This window comes from Pteropus vampyrus, unplaced genomic scaffold, assembly GCF_000151845.1.
Source record: "Pteropus vampyrus isolate Shadow unplaced genomic scaffold, Pvam_2.0 Scaffold287, whole genome shotgun sequence".
NCBI classification, from domain to species: Eukaryota; Metazoa; Chordata; class Mammalia; order Chiroptera; family Pteropodidae; genus Pteropus; species Pteropus vampyrus.
The window spans coordinates 1,131,442-1,150,238 of NW_011889068.1; the positions used below are offsets into that span (position 1 = coordinate 1,131,442).

An 18,797-nucleotide genomic window follows, 5' to 3' on the forward strand; every position below is an offset into this window, starting at 1 on the left:
TCCTGAGTTTCAAAAGCGAAAGCCAAAGTGAAAAGCATTCCAGAGACAGCATTAGAAAGCTTCATCATGCAGAGAAGGCTTAAACTGTCATAGGCATGGTTTTATCTGGATTTATTTGTTCCCAAAGGAACAACAGAGCTGGTGTTGAGATAATTCTAACATGGTGATGAGATACTCAGACGTGCACCTATGAAAGCTAACTCTGGCAATAATATCTGGAGAATAGAGATTAAAACCATACCATCCTTAAAAGTGCATGGAAATTGCCAGGGCTACTTGTTTTATGCAGATGCCCTGGGTCCTGATCTTCTAAAATCCATTCCCTAGAGAGAACCCCTAATCTCCATTTTTCACAAGTACTTTGGATGATAAAGTATTACACACTGAGATGATCATAATCGTCTACTACCAAATTAAAGATCTTTCAAAAATAAGGCTTAAAATGAATCCTAGTCTATGGCCATGCCACGCTGAATGTGCCCAATGTCATCTTGATCTTGGAAGCTAAGCAGGGTCGGGCCTGATTAGTACTTAGATGGGAGACCACCTTGGAATACCAGGTGCTATGGGCATTAAACAAGTAATAAAAAAATAGTAAAAAATAAAATAAAAAAATAAAAATGAGTCCCAACTTTTTGGCATTTAAGCAATATAAAAATGATACCAAAGACACTCTCTTCTCTAATACGGAGTAACTGTTGTTAGTCTTATACAATACAAATGAGAGCTTAAACTATCTCCCAGCCCAGAAACCTTTAAGTCATAAATTGACATTACCTCAAAATATGTTGAGATCATTTAATAAATACAGATACCTTGCTTAGTTCAAGAATTCACATGGATACCTAAACTCATAAAATACATTAGAGTAACTGTCTTGTGCTTCCGCTTTTCCATATAACCAAGACACCCTTGAAAATTAACAGCAGTACCTTTGTCACGAAATAGGTTCTTATGCCAATTCCAGCTAATCATCTATTTACCCAAGCCAAGAGAAATAAAATAGCATATCACTGTGCACTGTTTAAGGAATTTTTATTAAAGCAAGAATTTTATAATCCAAATTACGTTTCCTTGCTCAGTTACCAATCCTGTTATTTTAAACAGAAGTGACATTCTGAGCTTTTCCACAGTAAAGAATTACAAAATTAAAGAAAGGAATGCTTTAAATTTTTGTACTTTGCTGAAAATTCTTTTTTTCAGGGTCTATAAAACATTAGTTTGTTTTTATATTTTACTATTTTTTTGTGTTTTTTTTTTGTTGTTTTTAAATCAATAAGTAATCTAGGACTAGCATTATGTATGCTAGACCTGGCATTTGCTCGGTACATAAGGTTCAAAGTTTCCTTTCCTTTTTTTATTTATTTTATATTTTGCAATGTTTTTTTTTCCATAATATTTAAGTTTTTCGATGTTTAGATATTTTTCTTCGGTGAAGCACGAGTTTCTTTTCGTGGTCCCTGATCAATCTGTAAGTGTGGGGGGAAAAAAAGATTATAATCATCAAACTTGCTATGAGACTAGATCTTAATTATTCCAACCACCAAAAAGAAAGGATCATTATGTAAAATGATAAAGGTGCTATTTATCACTATAATGGCAATCATATCACAATATAAAAATGTATGCAATTAATTGTGGTAGTATACCTTAAATTGGCCCATTATATATCAAATACTTCAATAAAACCAAAACCAACAAAACAAGAAAAATAAGATGACTAATACTAGTTAGTACTCATCAGTAGTAAATTATAGCCTTGGGCCAAATTTAGTCTGCAGCCAGTTTCTGTGAAGTTTTACTGGAACCAGCCACACACATTTGTTTACATCATCGTCTTTGGTGCTTTCAGACTATAAGAGGGAGTAATAGCAACAAAGACAACAAGGCCTACAAAGCCCAAAGTATTTCCTAGCTGATCCTTTACAGAAAAGCTCTGCCGACCTCTGGCCCTTGTCCTGGCTACACACCTACATTACTTTGTTTCTTGGGAGCAATGAAAGGCAACAGCAGAAGCCCAGGGTAACTATCATTGCTGCCACCCAAAGCTATTAGCTGTGGGCCCTCCAAGAGTAAAGCACACAAAAGGCCAACTCATTACAGATCATTTAATAAAAATTACTACACAAAATGTCTGAACATACTTCGATTTTAAAATTCATTCAAGCCAATACCAGGTAACAGGTAAAATTTCCTTAGTTCTTCTAGTATTTCTACTTCTCTTTGAAAAAAAGCTCAAACTGCTATAAAAGATTAAGTTAAACTTAAAACAAGAAGCACAGGGGAAAAACTCACTTTAAACAGTTGGAACACCAGTGGCACTGTTAACTGCTTTCTGGGCAGCCTCCTTAGCTTGGTGGGCTTGTAGCACAGCTACAGCTTCATCAACCTAGAAGGGGGAGAACAAAATGGCTCTGAAAAGGAATAACTAGAAGAATCTCAAATTGACTATACACAAATGTGCATCGAAGGTAGAAGTGGAAAGAAAGAAACCATTCCAACTGTATCTATACTTTTCTGGGTTCCATTCTACCACTGTTCTAGAAGAATTAAGAACCCTCTTGCATTTCTTACTCTCCCCTCACCAAAAATCTCCCAAAGTTGAGAAATACCAGCAAGGACCTTTCTCCAGTAAAGCAGGAGCACATTTAAAGAGAGTGGGACACTGGAGTTAAAGTGACTGAATTTGAAACCAAGCTCTGACACTTACTAGCACAATAGCATCATAAGTTACTATTACTAGAATTTACGATGAATATTTACAAAGCTCTTAGAACTGTGTGTGGCTTGTATACACCACTTTTAAATGTTCTATGAAATTAAGTTCCTACGAAAAGCCTTGAAACACTAAGTTTAAGAGACCATTAGATAAATGATAAATTTAAATTACTTTAGAACGGAGAGACTCTGGAGACTCAAGCATATGAAGAAGTTCCGAATTATCAATCTCCAACAACATGCCAGTGATTTTACCAGCAAGATTAGGGTGCATGGCTTGAATTAGAGGAAACAGCCGTTCACCTACGAACAAAAACATTCAAAAAGTCCTTCAATCAGAAAAATTTTAAAGGCATCTACCATAATAAAACTGAGAATAGGAACCTTTCGTATATTGCAAGTATGTGTTAAACCATAATCCACCATTTTATTACATTTTTCATGGGAAAAATTGTTATAAAACATTTGAGATCCACCACAAGGCAATTAATTCTTGGCAGCATCAGTATGCCCCAAAAATGAGATTAAGCTATGTTATTATAGTAAGTGATTAAACCTGTGCTCAAGCAAAGTCAAAGTTGTTTCCACATATTTGGTTCAAATTCCCTCTTCTAAAAATGCAGTGAGTTTTATCTCAAGGAATGCCCCATTACCTTATTCATCAAAAGCAACACTGCTTTCTGGGCTTTTAATTAAACAGACGAACTGTGCTATCATAATCACTCATGCCAATTCAGATCAATCCCACCATCTCAGCTGTCATTAGGTACAAAGGAAATGTCTTCCTATTTTTTAGCCTCCGTGATGGAGGTGAGACAAAGGTACTTACCCAACATTTGCTTTTGCTCTTGAGGAGGGGCAGATGCCAACATGGAAGCAGTCAAGGGCTCCTGACCTTGTACATGAACAGCAGGCTAGATAGAGAATAGGATAATTCCTAAGTTTCAAGTATGGAAGTAATAGCAATTACAAACAACAATCATCACTGGAAAAAATCACTGAAGTGATAAAGACTGCAATCTAAACATAAGTAGGAGAAGCTGAGTGAATCAGAAATACAGCCTAGAGGAACTATTAACACTAATTTGCTTAAATACTATTACCACATGGGATATTTCATTTTTTAACCTGGAGTATTAAAGTATTCTTTGGAATCATATTGCTATTATAATCGATGATAGATGGTCCCAGGGTCAGAAAAAAAGGGTAAGCCAAATCTCACAAACTAAATGATTTCACCCTTTCTTCCTTACAGCTATAGCAAACAAAACTCTCAAGACAAGTAAATTCAAGATGGGGACTGCTCAATACTTGTCTGATTCCTATAATTAAAGGCAAAAGAGATATTTTTACATAACTATTAATGGGACATCAATTAACAAGATATTCTAGACAGCTGAAGCTCTATCATATAGTCATCTCCTGTTTCTTTGATTGCAACCAAGAGCTGTCACCTTTACAAAGAAACCGTCAAATCTGTACCTGCTGCATGGTAACTTGTGGCTGAGCATTAAGATGTTGTTGAGGATTGCGAACTCCCGCAGCATATTTATACTGTGGAACGGTGCGGACAGCAGGAGTAGCTGCAGCGGCAGCAGCTGCAGGACGTGGACCCATTGTCTGTGTTGATGTGTTAGCTAAACGAAAAAATTAAAAACATGTTTTTGTACTTTCACCTTACTTTAAATTGGGGATCAATTTTTACAGGCAGGGCTAAGACTCACCAACACGCTGCGTTGACATGACTCGTGGAACCTGTGAAGAAGCTGGTCTCATAGTACTAAATGGTGGTCTAGGAGCGGCTGGGCGGATAGCACCGGGCATATTTTGGAATGCTACATTTAAAGATACGAACACACATTAACTTAGAAAAATTCACTGAAACTGTTCATGCTGCTTTTTAGAACTGATGTTTGCATAAAAGGCTAAAAGTGACCAAACAGAAATACCATTTTTAAAAGCTTAGTCTCATAGCTGCTGCCATTTCCAGACTTATCAGATCAGAGCATCAATAAATAACAACTCATGTAAGAAGAAATACTCATTAACATATGAACACGATATATGAACCTCATTCTAAGTGTTCCGGCAATACTGCACTGTTCTATAGGGCAAGGTCCTCTGACATAGAACAGTATCTTTTAAAACTACTGCCTAACCAAATATAAATTACGAACTAGGTCAACTCCAAACCTTATCATAAAGGAGAAAAATCTAACTACATAGAAATCACGGCCTCGATAAGACAGGAACAGTAAAGCATTTTATAATTCTTTCTTTTAAAAGAATTCTCAAAATGAACAGATAACCCTAAATTATGAAAACCAAGTTAACACATATTATTGGAATATAACAGCTAATTTGCCTCATGTATACATGCATTTTTAAATTTTTTTAAAAAATTATTTTTATGCCTACAGCGCCTGGTTTTCCTAGGTGATTTCTTGTCCAAGCACTAACCAGGCCAGACCCTGCTTAGCTTCCAAGATCAGACATCGGGCTTGTTCAGGGTGGCATGGCCATAGACTGCCTCATGTATATTTTTACTCCACCTTATTTAAGAGAAAAACAAAAGGCTTACGATGAGGTCTGGCACCCTGAGCAGTCCAGCGAGGACTTGGTCTTAGTTGAGCAATTTGGCTAGGAGGATAGTATGCAGCACGGTTCTGAGTCTATAGAAAACAAGCAAATACATCAGAGCCAAAGAAAAAAGCAAGTAATTCAACTAGTAATACACTCTCAAAACCTTCAGCAGAAAGTCACATGCTAAGCATTTTTTAAAATCATAATTCACCTCTTAATATTTTCATGTTAAGGCTTTATTATAATTATTTAGGCACAAAATACTAAAAATGACCAAATATAAAAACCTTCATGAGGTTTTTGTTCTAAAACCTACCTGTGGGATAGCTGCCATGAAGTAACCTGAAGGAGGTGCTGGCTGGTAGGGGTTGATTACGGGGTTGGGCACAGCTCTCACGCTTGCCATTCTCTGCATATACTGGTTAGTGAGGTGAGCCTGGCGCTCTTCTTTGCGCTGAGCTAAAGCTACATACAATGGCTTGGTGGCCACGATTCTACCATTCATTTCTGTAACTGCTTTAGTGGCTTCTTCTGGGGAGGAGAAACATACAAAACCAAACCCTTTGCTGCGACCACCCTCCATCATAACCTATTAAAAGAAAGAAATATTACAAGGTTAATAATGGCAGAATGAAGCATAAAAAGGAGAGCATTATTATTTAATCAGTTATAGCTACTGACTCGAGTAAACACTATTAATGCTTTCACCATTTTTACCACAGTTTTTCCTTAATACCCAAATATTAAGGACAAGCTACACACCCAGATTATCCTAGCCAAGCAAAACAGAAAGTGAACAACTTCTTAAGATATTTAGACATGATTTTTAATATTAAGATTTACCTAAATACATTCTAGGCCTACTAAATTTGACTCTTTGGCACCACTGGAAACAATTAAAATTTGACTCTTCTAGCTATCCAAGCTAACGAGATGCTTTACTGCTCCTTCGGGTGTGGGAGGAACAGTTAACTGTTACAATACCCATTTTAAAATAAAAATTTCACATTCAAAACCAGAAAGGCCATAAATATTGAGGTATAAACAATATTCAGGAGGAAGCTTCCTTTGACCGAAAAAAATTTTAAAATAAGAAATGAGATGTACAGAACTCTTCACTAGCCTTGCAGTATACATGTAAACATGCTATCCAGCTACATTAAACAGTATGCTGGAGGCACAGGAACAAATAAAACGGTCCAATGATCTCACTTTTATGTGGAATCCCCCCCAAAACAAATAAAAACCAAAAGAAAACTAAGAAAAAAAATTCAATGATACGGAGAACATACTAGTAGGTGCCAGAGGGGTGGAGGAATAGGGTATATGGGTGAAGGGGATTAAAAAGTACAAACTCCTAGATACAAAATAAATGAAGGGAACATAATGTACAGCATGGGGACTATAGTTAATAATAGTGTTGGGAGAAAATATGTGCGATATAAAATAAAGGGCTAACAGAAAATTCTCCCTAAATAAAAAGACAACCAGCACAATATAAAAATATGCTAACAGGCAAAACTAGTAAACATATGAAAACCAAGCAATCATTTGAAAAAAATGTATACCGCTTTCTACTAAATTGACAAGACATAGAAACTGTTCAGCTATTTTGGACAATTTGGTTTTATCAATCAATTTTAAATACACATATCCATTAATTGGCAGTTTCAAATCTAAAACTTTAGAAATACTGGCATCTGTGCGAAAATATACATGTCTAAGAATGTTTATTAGGCTGGTGAGTCTAACAGGGGAAGCATGCAAAGCGACCCAAACGTTTATCAATACAGGTGTAGTAAAATAACTTATAGTGCATATCCATACCATGAATATTGAGCAAATAAATGAGAAAATGCCTGAAAAACGTATTTAGATCTATTTTTAAAAAAGGGACTCTCCTTTGTAAAAAACATGCATGCATCATACATTCAAAAAAAAACTGACAAACACTATTCAATTTAAAGAACTCTCATGAGTCTACAGCCATGGCACTCTGAACAAGCCCAAGCCCGTCTGATCTCGGAAGCTAAGCAGGGTTGGGGGTCTGGTTAGTACTTGGATGGGAGACCACCTAGGAAGACCAGGTGCTGTAGACATAAAAAATAAAAAAATTAAGGGATTATAAGATGACAAGGTCCTTGCAATCTGTGAGGTCAACCAAGGGTTGCCTCACCTACAAAAAAACAAAATGCAAAAACTAACAAAAACTTTCACGGAACATACTGAGGATAGACACCCAGGAGTAAATTCTATCACACTTCAGGTACTCTTACAAAAGCACAAGCTGAAATAAGGATACCACATCACCTGCATTTTCATTTGTATTCATTTACTATGGCCCTAACATTCCCTCACTTTCATAGACGCTCCCTTGGTCAATGGAGTTGCCAGGAAAGGCTGAGTAGAAAAATGAGCCACGAGATCATTCCAGAGCACTGAGTTTTAATTTTTCCTCTACTCAATTTGACTAAATTTTTAGACACTCCTCCCATCTCCCAAAAATACATGTGTACAAAACATTACATAGAGAGGGATTCTTGGCCCATGCACCATAAAACACACCTAGAGCCAAGGTTCTTGAATCAAAATTACAGAATTTAAAATAGACTCCAGTTGTACTTATTAACTTCTGACTTTCAACTGAAAGGAAATGTTATCTGTCTTTAGTGGTAGGGACTTAAGTCTGACTCCCAGAATGAATTGAGCAAATGAATACAGATTTGCCTGACAGTTAAGAAGTGTAGTTCTCTAATAAAGTAGTATTTTACTTTAACCAGTAAAATAACTAATTTAATTGAGTATAGAACAGTGCACATTACTGAGGATCAATCAGTAATACTGTCATCAAATGCAGCCTTCTTCAGGAAAAAATTCAAAATTTGCCATCTGCAAGAGTAAACAATGGGCTAACAACATCCACTTCAAATTTGAATGTTTTTGAAGTAATAAAGCAAAAGCCTGATTTCTGGAAAAATAAAAGACTGGGGGGCACCTATTTGATTATTCATTTACAAAATAACATGCCAGCACGTATATTAATGGGAAATATATACATATCTGTGTATGGATTTTTATAAAATCTTGGGAAAAAAAAATATCACGCGATTTACCTTTGCACTAGTGATTGTACCAAATGGAGAAAACTCTTTCCGGAGACGTTCATCATCAATACCATCATCAAGATTTTTCACATAAAGGTTAACACCCTAAAAAACAAAACAACAAAACTACTATAAATGGGGGGAAAAAACCACGGTGGTACTTAAAGCACACTTCCTATTGTTTTAAACCATGTTTCTTCTCCGTTCCCCTTCCAAACCCACCAGTTACCTGGCAGTAACTGAAATGAATGTAAAATAGGTTTCCTCATCCCTGTTTTATTTTGCTTGCTCAATTAAAAATGAACCTGGTATCTGGTGATCCTATCTTGCTTCATCTGTTCAAATTTGCGCTTAAGTTCTGTCTGCCGTTCCACTTTTTTCTGAGCTCGACCAACGTAAATTTGTTTTCCATTGAGCTCCTTTCCATTCATCTCATCCACGGCCTGACAGAAATCACAAAAATTTTAATTACTTACTTGCAAAGTTCATTTCTTTAACGATAAAGAAAGTTTGTTAGATTACAAAAGCTAAAGATAGACCCATCACAAAAACTAAATTTTGAGGTTTGGGGGAAATATAGGTTTCCAAGTTATTCTCTCGAAACTAACATACAAAAGGCAAATAAACCAAGAACAATACATGTAAAATAGCTTTTGGTAGGCATGTAAATTTCAACATGAGAGCAACCCAACTTTACATCCCACCCCCTTACAGAAACAGAAAACCCACACTGCCACTTAAGTCTTACTTTCTGTGTACATTTAAGTCTTACTTTCTGTGCATCTTCATGTCTTTCGAAGCTTACAAATCCAAAACCTTTGGATTTTCCACTTTCATCAGTCATTACTTTCACACTTAAGGCAGGTCCTAAAAAATTTTTTTAATGACTCAAAGATATTTCATACAACATTTAGTTTATACATTTAAAATTCCAACACACATAAAAACAAAACCATGAAAAAATAAAAATGGGAGATTATAAAAAACATTCCAAGCCTTCAGAAATTTATTCCTACTCTAACTGCCCCCTACCCCCACCCCGGATTATGGGCACTAAATAGTCTTGTCAAAGACCCTTTATTTCTACTAAGAAGCTAAGTAAATACTCCATTCCCTGAACCATTCTTATTTCCATTTATGGAAGTATATTTTAGACAACCATAAAAAATGAAGTTTTATTCTTAGCATTAGTACAAAACAGATTTACTTTTTTTTTTTTTTTTAAACATGACAATTTGGTTTACTTGACATCATAATTAAGAAATAAAAATTTCTTAAGTTTTGGCCCACTTGATTTCAACAGGCAATGCAGGGTTTGTCATTTGGGAAGACAGCAGAATCATCTGGAAGCAGGACATGTTTCTGAAGACACATGTTCCCTCCCACCCCCTCAAGTGAAAAAGACACTACTGTGGTGGTGTTAGGCAGGTGGGGCAAAAAGGGCTAAAAATCAAATACATTTGATTACAGAGAATTTTTAAATGTATGGGCATAGACAGATTGTTACTTTTGAATGTGCCTCAGTCATCAGGCTGTACTTCCAATCTCCATTATGCAAAACCACAAAGTAAAAAAATCAACAAATTTACATATTGTTGGTCAATTGACATTTGGGATTATTCATTTGGGATAAGTGGTTAATAATATTGACCTTTAGAAATAGCTTCTAATTACAGACAAAATATACAAAAGCTAGTTACTAAACAAAAATTTGGAATAAGATGCAAGACATGTCACATATTTTCATCTTATACTATTCTTCTATGTGTAAAATGACAATTTTTTCCTTCTCAAAGGAGTAGAAAGTTCAATGTAGCATGCCAGCTTGGCAATAGAAAAATGTTTCCTAACTATCATTTGCAGTGCTTTTAAAAAGCCACCTATTTAAGTTTAATAAAAGGAATGTAAAAGGTTAAGAGGCAAGCAAGAGAGTAAAATTTAAGGTTCATTTTCTGATCACTTACACAAATATCTAAAGTAAGACTGATTACACTTCATTAATCTGAAGTTTAATGATGTTAATTTGATATGCAAGGTAAAAGTAGTTTAAAATCCCAATGATTCAGTAGGCTACAACAAGGAGATATGCCTGGAAAATCTGGATTTCTGTGGCTTTGTCTTCAAAAGTCATTGTTTTAAATTACTTAAACATAATGCTACTGAGACTGGCCAAATAGCCTAAAGCTTAAAGCTGGTAAGCTTTCCTGTCTCATAATTAAAGACTGTCTCATAATTAAAGACTGCACATGCATGGAATCTATACATGCATAAATCCACCACAATTTTAATAGTAAAACCCTTTAAAATCTGCTCCAATTACACTGCCACACCTTACTGTGCTAAATATACTATTAATCTTTAAACTGAATAGAATTCTTTTTATATACTACTTTGTAGTTTAACAGACTATCAGTAGCTTAATCCAAATAACTACAAATATTTTTAAGTGCCATGTTAAAAGCCTCATTTCACTTTTTTTGGTATAAAGAATTAACCAAACTAATGTTGAGCAATTAGAACTTTTGAGTGTAAAAACTTAATTCAGACACATTACCAAACTTGCCAAAGAGATCCTTAAGGCGCTCATCATCCATGTCTTCTCCAAAATTCTTGATGTAAACGTTGGTGAATTCTTTTGCCCTAGCTCCAAGTTCTGCTTCTCGTTCTTTACGAGACTTAAACCGTCCAACAAATCTAATAAAATATGTAAGGACTATAAAATTAAATTCTATTTTATTAAGTTCAGATAAATTAAGCCTAACGATTGAATCTTTAAACGTTACTGACAATTTCTAATAAAGAACACACTATAAAACAGAAACAGGGCCTCAACTGAAGAAATGAAAGCATAAAATATAACAAACCTCATAACTACAATCACAAAAAAGAACATTTTTCTTGATACTTTTCTCCCTCTGTCCAGCTAATCTATGGTTAAAGAGATCACACCTATCAATACGAATGAGTGGGGAGTACACAAGCACTGTTATCAATGAAAAGGCAAAAGCTTTCATTGCTGCCGTTTCAAGGTGGCCCTTGCACTTTGTCTGCAATCTCCTAAATTAAAATATAAACTTCTGAATTCTGTACTTACACAACAGCCCGGCATAATTTTCTATGCAACATTATCAACAAAATGTGTTTTAAAAACTTAGTTTTTCCCTACTATAAAAGTAGCATGTATCAGTAAAGAATATTTAATTAATATACATCAAAGTAGAGAACCATCTCCTATAAACCTACTCATATCTCATGATTGACTTTTCCTATTTCTTTGTTTTCTGTATTTAAGAACATTAAAGGAGATACCAGATTTTACTTCCTTATCCACCCCCACGCGGTGGTGCCTCTCCACGCTATTAACTTTATAAATGTTCTCAGTGAGAGCATAATATTCCACTGTGGACATAATTTTCTACCTTTGTAAATAATACTGGAACTTTAGGAGACTATTATTCGTACTTAGTTCAAAGAGTATATAAATGATCTTAAGTTTATACATACAAACTGTTTTCCAGCAATAAATTATCTGAACAGCAATAAATCTGAACAGCAATAAATCAAGTCTTTATTTAATTGACAACCCACCAGGGGTGGGCATTTTTTTCAGATGCATATTTTCTCATTTCAAGATGTACTTTAAGAATTAGTCTTTGTGAACACCGTTTATATTTAGTTGGTTTTCTTAAGACTTCTACAGAATCATGCAATCAACAAAGAATTCAAACAGGTAACACCATGTGCATGACTCCTTCACATAGGCTGACCATACCACCTGATGCACTAATTTATGAGAACCACACCTTAAGAGTGATGCAGTTGACTTATAACAACCAAACCCAATTTGCATGCCATCATTACACAGCAGTATGAACTCACAGATCATTTATAATATGACTTCACCACTGCATCTGCCCAGATTATTAACCAAAACCCAGTGGCACTGAAGATAAAGAACATTAAGATCTGTCATTTCCTTCGGCTCAAAAAATCTGTATTTTTACATTTTAAAGCAGAAATAGTCTTATGAAGGTCTTATCAGTGTCATTATTTTAAAAGTTTAACTTATAAGATTATTTTAGTCTCAGTTCCCTCAAATGTAAAATAGGTTAATTACTACCTCAGGAATTATGATTTAAGTTTGTCTGGATTCCTAGTGTTTCGACTATGCACTCACTTTGAAAAAGCTTTATATCCCAGTATACACATTTTCTCCCTTTTCCTTTTTGGTTTGAATGTTGGGCATTTTATGAATTCACTGTTATTTGTATGTTACTTTGAATGTAAGAAAAAGACAATTATAAACTCTACCAAGATGTGGTTTATTAATTTTCCTTCTGTTATCGATTTAAGAGAGCAAATGTATTAACTTATAAAATAATTTGAACTTAAATACAGATATGAAGTATGATTAACTAAATATTTATACTTACACTTTGCGATCATTTAGAAGCATCCCATTCATTTTTTCAATAGCTCTTTCAGCTGCTTCCTGTGTCTCAAAATGTACAAATCCATAACCCTTGGAACCATTTTCATCACAAACCACCTAAGGAAAAATGTATAACAACTTTTCATTACTTACTATTAACATTTTCCCAGTGTTCAGAAATACAGCTGACCCCTGACCCCTCGGGTGATAGGGGCACTAACCAACCCCCCCCAGCACAGTTGAAAATACAAGTATAACTTCTGACTCCCCCAAAACTTAAGCTGTCTCTCAGTATCCATAGGGGATTGATTCTAGGATCCCTTGCGGATACCAAAATCCATGGATGCTAGCTAGAGTCCCCTATATAACGCATAGCCAGCTGGCCCCTCTGCATCCAGACTCCCAACCACAGAGAAAAAACAATACAGGTATTTATTTAAAAAAATCTGTTTAAGTGGACCAATGCAGGTCGAATGCATGTTGTTCAAGGGTCAACTGTAACTTGACAGACACCAAACCTGGGTACTTCGGAAATAAAGATATCTATTAACAAACAGTATGGTTGCTATTTTAAGAAATAAACTACAAGAAGCCAAGACATTATAAATATGTTTACCTGTCACATTTTTGCTTACCTTACATGAAAGGATGTTACCAAAAGCAGAAAATGTATCATACAGTGCTTTATTATCAATGGATTTGTCCAAATTTTTAATGAATATGTTGCCCACTCCACTTTTGCGAAGTGATGGATCACGCTGAGACCACATGATGCGTACTGGCTTGCCCTTTATAACATCAAAATTCATGGTGTCCAAAGCACGCTCCGCTGCAGGAAGGACACAGTTTCAGAGTGAATACTTCAAAATTTTACAGGCCACTTAATATTATACAAATTACTGTGTGTGGGAGTAGTTGGGTGCACAATCTTTCTACCTCTTTAAACTTCAAGATTACCAGACCTTACCTTGCAGTAGTCTAGATGTAAAACGCATTAAAAAAAAAGACAAATATCAGAAACCCCCAATTCCCCAGTCATTAACAGATGACATATCACTAATAATTAACGTATTTCTAAAACAATCTCCTTTAATTGCCATTAAATTTCAAAGCACCTTTTTGTTCCTACTAAATATAAAAAACCAAGATTCCCCTTCACATAAAATCTGCTTAATGAGCAATATAAAAGGCATTAGGCAACTGAAAATTATCCACATGCAGAGAGCAGTTTATGGATATTTAAGTATTTTAACTTCTTCTCTGTTATGTGCCAAAACTGGTTTCATTAGCAGCTTATCACTGCCAATGTTATACAAAAATTAGTCTGTTTTCTTAAAAAAAGAAAAAAAAAAGTTTCTGAATTACTGGAGAGTTTGAGTGATTCATGGCACAACTTCCTATTGTGTGTTAAAAAAAAAAAAAAAGGCTATAGCCATTCAGATCAAGATTTATATCAGGCCTTCAAAAACTAATGCTAAGTTGGGCATACTTAGCTATGTAACACACAGAATGTTTGAAATACCAGGCCTACAATAATCACAATTCACTATTAATGCTTTCTTGATATATAAAACCAATCTTATCTAAGATCAGTGTTTTAGTAACTGATAATTTATTTCTGGATAGTGCTAGAAAATTTCAAAACCTACTCTATGATTTCAGGGTCTACTAAGGACTGAATTATGCGCACCTGTACCATTAAACACTTATTAAAGAAGTTAAGGCTCGAGTGAAAAAATATATCCTTAAATGAAAAAAAACAAAACAAAAACTAGTTCCTTAAAAGAAAAATATGCTCCATTTAAGTCCTATAATTTTTACAAATTCCATAGCAACATAACTGTAAAGTTATTGAGGAGGCAAGTTTTCCAGCTACTTCCTTTTATAAACGAAAGTTTCATTTTCTAGAAGATAGTGACATAATCAGCTGTCAGCTCATTATCCATTGACCACACCTACTCAGCTCCCCCAGTTTTTTAGCTGACTTTGCTTGGGCTTGTACTGAATGAGTCACCTCTTCCTGTTAAATTGGAAACTGGTCACTTTCAGAAACTATTCTACAAGTCCATCCATGTAGCAATAAATAAGAGAGAAAACCACTGAAAAAATTATTTGGAAAGATGGTAATTTGTACATATGGAAACCAAATAATTGGAAGATGAAAAAATGCTATCTTTTTTTGAGCAGTTACAGTACTATTTTATTGGTAGACTGATAATACCTACCATGTGCTGTAACCATGGTAACCTTAAGTTAAACTTTTTCAAATCCCAAATTTAAAAAAAAAAAAACACAATTTAAAATGGTTAAGCTTAGAAAAAATAAAAGCCAATTTCAATAGCTACCATTTTCCAGTCTCTAGAATTTGTCCAAGTTTTCCTTATCAACTCTTTAGACTGTCATTACTTAACCCAAAGTTGTCTTCCTATTACTTTATCTTCTATTCAGCGATAAAACTCGCCTAGAGTTGGGAAGAACTGTTATAGAGTGACACTTGGAGTTACTGCTTACAGAGCAAAAGGGCAGGAACCCGCAGTGCAGTTTTACAACTTCTGGCTCAGTGTCATTCAATAGTCTGCCTACCAAAAACCTTGAGTATTAACTACCTAGTAAAATGCTGATTATTAAGTAATTTAAGTTCTAATAAATGAACTTAATGAAATAAAAGTTTAAATTCCACCCTTACAGTCTTTTCTACAAAAATAAAAACAAATTCTGTATATTTTGTGTATTTAAGCAGGGGAGGGAAGCAAAACCGGGCCCAAAAACAGACTGAAGGTGACTTTTGGAAGTCAATCAATCCAGATATAAAGAAAAAAACCTGGCAACACAGGCCACTTATAGTACCGGTTTGCCAAATTTTGTTTTTTCAAACTGTTTAACTACAAAATAAAAATATAAGGCTAACTATACTTTCCCCTGTAAATTTCAAGCTAACTGTTACTTTGTACTCAATCATTCTCCCTGCTGTAAGACTATTGTGGACCACTTTTAAAAAATAAAGAAACCTGTACTATTTGAATGTCACTAAAGTATAACGGTCCAGTCCACACTACACAATACTACACAAGTAATGTTTTATAGCTAAAACTAGTGAATACATTTTCAAGTAAAACCCCTCAATATCACAGAAACTATTGCAAACGGGAAAAAAATTACTCTGAACAAATTACCAATACTACGAAAGTAACTTGATTAAAACATGAAAATGATCTAAAATGCCCAGGAAAGAAATGGCCTTCAATGGGGTCATCCTACACATTCTCTCCTCCCATCCTACTATACTGTTGAGAGAGAGATGTTTGAACTAGGGAAAATCCCAGATACACGCACGTCTCACTGGTAATTTACATTTCGAGAGCCATAAGTCACTGACAAGTTATTAAGTACGGAATAAGAAATCTGACCACCACCACATCATCATATTAACTTTATTCTAAGGCCTTGAGGCTTCCATAGGCGATTGGGCCAGTGGCAGAAACAGGCCTCGGGCCTGCGAGGTTACAGGGTTCAACACGTGGTATTTTTCGAGCACCGAATTGCACTTCCTCCCGGTCTGGGGCGCCAGCAAGAGCCCCAGGTAGTGGGAGCGCCCCTACCTATTACTGGATAAGGGGGATCGGCACTGGACGCCTCCAAATCCCGAGGCTACTGGCGAGAGGGCCATGGAAGAACCCAATCGCACCCAACCATCCGGCGCGTCATCACCCTAAAGTTTGAGAGCGGCTGAGGCCGAGAAAATGGTTGCAAAAGAAGGAAGTGGCCCGGCGTGCTAGGGGCATGCGGCTGCCGGCTGCGCGTGTCCCAGTGGGGATGGGAAAAGGGGTCCCGGCGCTCGTGCCTCTTCCCTTCGGTCCTTGGGTTGGGGGAGGTGACATGCCCTCCTGTTCCCTCCCCCCCGGGCTGCCGGCCTAGCCCTCCCGCCGCCGCCTGTGCCTCATGGCTGCCCGCCCGCCCGCCGGGCCCGGCTCTCACCGTCCGCTGGCTGCTGGAAGTTCACATACGCGTAGCCCAAGGAGCGGCGGGTGATCATGTCCCTGCAGACCCGGATGGACAGGATGGGCCCGGCCGGGCTGAACTTCTCGTAGAGCATCGCCTCGGTCACATCGGGGTGTAGGTCCCCCACGTAGAGCGAGGCCATGGGGTAGCTGGGGGCGCTGGGGTTCATCTCGGCACGGCTGCCCGCAGAACCACAGGCCGCGACCTTTCCGTGAGGAGAGCGAGTGCTGGGACCGGGGGCCGGAGCCGGGGGGAGGGGAGCGGGGGCAAGCGCAGAGGGACAAAAATCAACCAGAATCGAAAACTACTCAACGGCCGCAGAACCGGGTCGATCCGCTGCCGCTGGCCGCTGGCTGCCGGCTGGAGAGCGAAAGTGGCGGTGTCGGGTCCGGGCAGCGGGAAGGCCTCGGTCTCTTGGTTCCTTCTTGGAGCTGCTGCGGGGCCGCGGGCGGGCGGGTCGGTCTCGGCTGCTTCACCGGGTTATATTATAAAAGAGGAAGAAAAAAAATAAAAGTCTCCGGCGGGGGAGACGCGGATTTTTTGTAAATTTTTTTTGGGTTTTTTAAAAGATTTTTTTAGATTTTTTTTTGGGTTTTTTAATAATAAATGTGTGTTCCGAGCCCGGAGCACACACTCCGCACTCTCAGCACTAACCGCCGGGGAGAAGGGGAAGCACCGCCTCCTGCACCCTCTACTTATACCCCCCGGGGCACTTGCCCCGCCCCCGCGCGTCTGACGCCAGGGCCCTACGTGAGCGTCAGTGCCGGAGGAGGAGGAGAAAAGGAGGCGAGTGGGAGGAGGGAAGAGAAAACTGGAGGAGGAAAGAGCAGAGAGGAAGGGAGAGGTGGCGGCGGAGGCTGCTGCGGGTGTGGGGGTGGGGCTGGGGCGGAGGGGCGGGGCCTCCGCGCACGCGCTGCGACCAGGGGGCGGGCCCGCGCTGCGTAGGGCCAGTGGGGGAGGGGAGGGCCGGCTCGCGGGCGGCTCTCGGAGGAGTCGGGTGCGACGGCGCTTCCATCCATATAGCCCGCCCCCACCTCCGTCCCGGAGAAGCGTTAACCCGTCACCGCGGCGGTGGGCGGCGCGCGGGACTTCCGGGTTCCTCGGCGCTAACCACCCCCCACGTGCACAGTCGCCCGGGCTTCCTCCCGCCGCAGCCATCACTGCTCCACTCGCCCCCGCCCCCGAGGGACGCCTGGCACGAGTGGACCGGCGTGATTCCCTTCCAGGCAGTGTTTCCAAAACGTGCGTGAGAGGAGCCAGAGCTGGCCCCCCCCCCGCCCCAACACACACTTTCTCCTACTTAGACCGCACTACGAGTCCCAGCGTGCAGTGCCGCCACGCGCGTCGGCCGCAGAAGCGGTGCCTTCTGGGAGGTGGAGTCCCCAACGGCCGCGGCGCCCGCTGACCCCAACTGGCCGCGCGACCTGGCCCCTCGCTTTGGGACCGCCCCCTCAACCGCCCTGGCACAGTATTCTGGTCGCTGCCCCCGCGGTGCGTCCAGTAGAGCGGGTGGGGGAGGGCTCCTAGGGCTCTTTGCCCTTGGTTCCCAAGTCTTAAAGACTCTCCTCAGTCTCTTCTTTGGGCTCTGTCGTTGGTCAGTGGCTTTAATTCGGGAAAGCTGGCTTGGAGTCTTTGTCCACTTTCCTTTTTAAAGTATCGTGATCACTATTAAGGTTCTAGGTTGGAATCATTGATTCGTGCTATTTCTGCCAGAAATTTCTTTGAAGTGGAAGATATACTCGAGAAAAAGAAATGTTTTTCCTTAAAGTATAAGTCTGTCACAGTTGTACGTGGCACCACAGACCTGCAACCAGCAAATTTAGGAATAGTCTAAAACGCAGCACTACAAATGTTTAAAAACAATTCCGTACATAGTTCCGGCCTTTAAAGGGGATACCAAATTTAATGAATTGATAGTTGTAGAAATACCAGTTAATAGGAATGGCATTAAGTCAACATAC

At 38.4% G+C, this 18,797-nt stretch overlaps 1 protein-coding gene and 2 pseudogenes across 4 annotated transcripts; 2 read left to right on the forward strand and 1 right to left on the reverse strand.

The window, feature by feature from the left end:
• Positions 1-452: 452 nt before the first annotated feature.
• On the forward strand, positions 453-572 carry LOC111729882 (annotated as a pseudogene).
• Positions 573-1,018: 446 nt separating this feature from the next.
• Positions 1,019-17,514, reverse strand: PABPC1 (poly(A) binding protein cytoplasmic 1). 4 transcript variants are annotated; one of them, XM_011376186.2, is made up of 15 exons: positions 16,813-17,514; positions 13,473-13,666; positions 12,839-12,954; positions 10,969-11,099; positions 9,154-9,272; positions 8,711-8,848; positions 8,415-8,510; positions 5,618-5,890; positions 5,300-5,390; positions 4,443-4,553; positions 4,201-4,355; positions 3,548-3,632; positions 2,891-3,021; positions 2,296-2,389; positions 1,019-1,469 (listed from the first exon to the last, which is right to left on the reverse strand). In XM_011376186.2, the coding sequence occupies exons 1-14, from the start codon at positions 17,003-17,005 to the stop codon at positions 2,297-2,299; spliced, it is 1,926 nt and encodes a 641-aa protein (XP_011374488.1). In that variant the 5' UTR covers positions 17,006-17,514; the 3' UTR covers positions 1,019-1,469; position 2,296. The 4 variants fall into 4 exon arrangements, with proteins under 4 accessions (XP_011374488.1, XP_011374487.1, XP_011374489.1 ...); XM_011376185.2 differs by having other exon boundaries at positions 10,960-11,099; XM_011376187.2 differs by having other exon boundaries at positions 9,178-9,272; positions 10,960-11,099; positions 16,813-17,505.
• On the forward strand, positions 7,280-7,400 carry LOC111729888 (annotated as a pseudogene).
• Positions 17,515-18,797: the final 1,283 nt, after the last annotated feature.

Coding starts and splice junctions, on each gene's coding strand:
- PABPC1 (XM_011376185.2), bottom strand. CDS start 17,005: ATGAACCCCAGCGCCCCCAGCTACCCCATGGCCTCGCTCTACGTGGGG. Junction 11,100..12,838: donor CTTCTAAATGATCGCAAAGT/GTAAGTATAAAT, acceptor ATATTTTATTAG/ATTTGTTGGACGGTTTAAGT. Junction 4,356..4,442: donor CATGTCAACGCAGCGTGTTG/GTGAGTCTTAGC, acceptor TTTTTCGTTTAG/CTAACACATCAACACAGACA.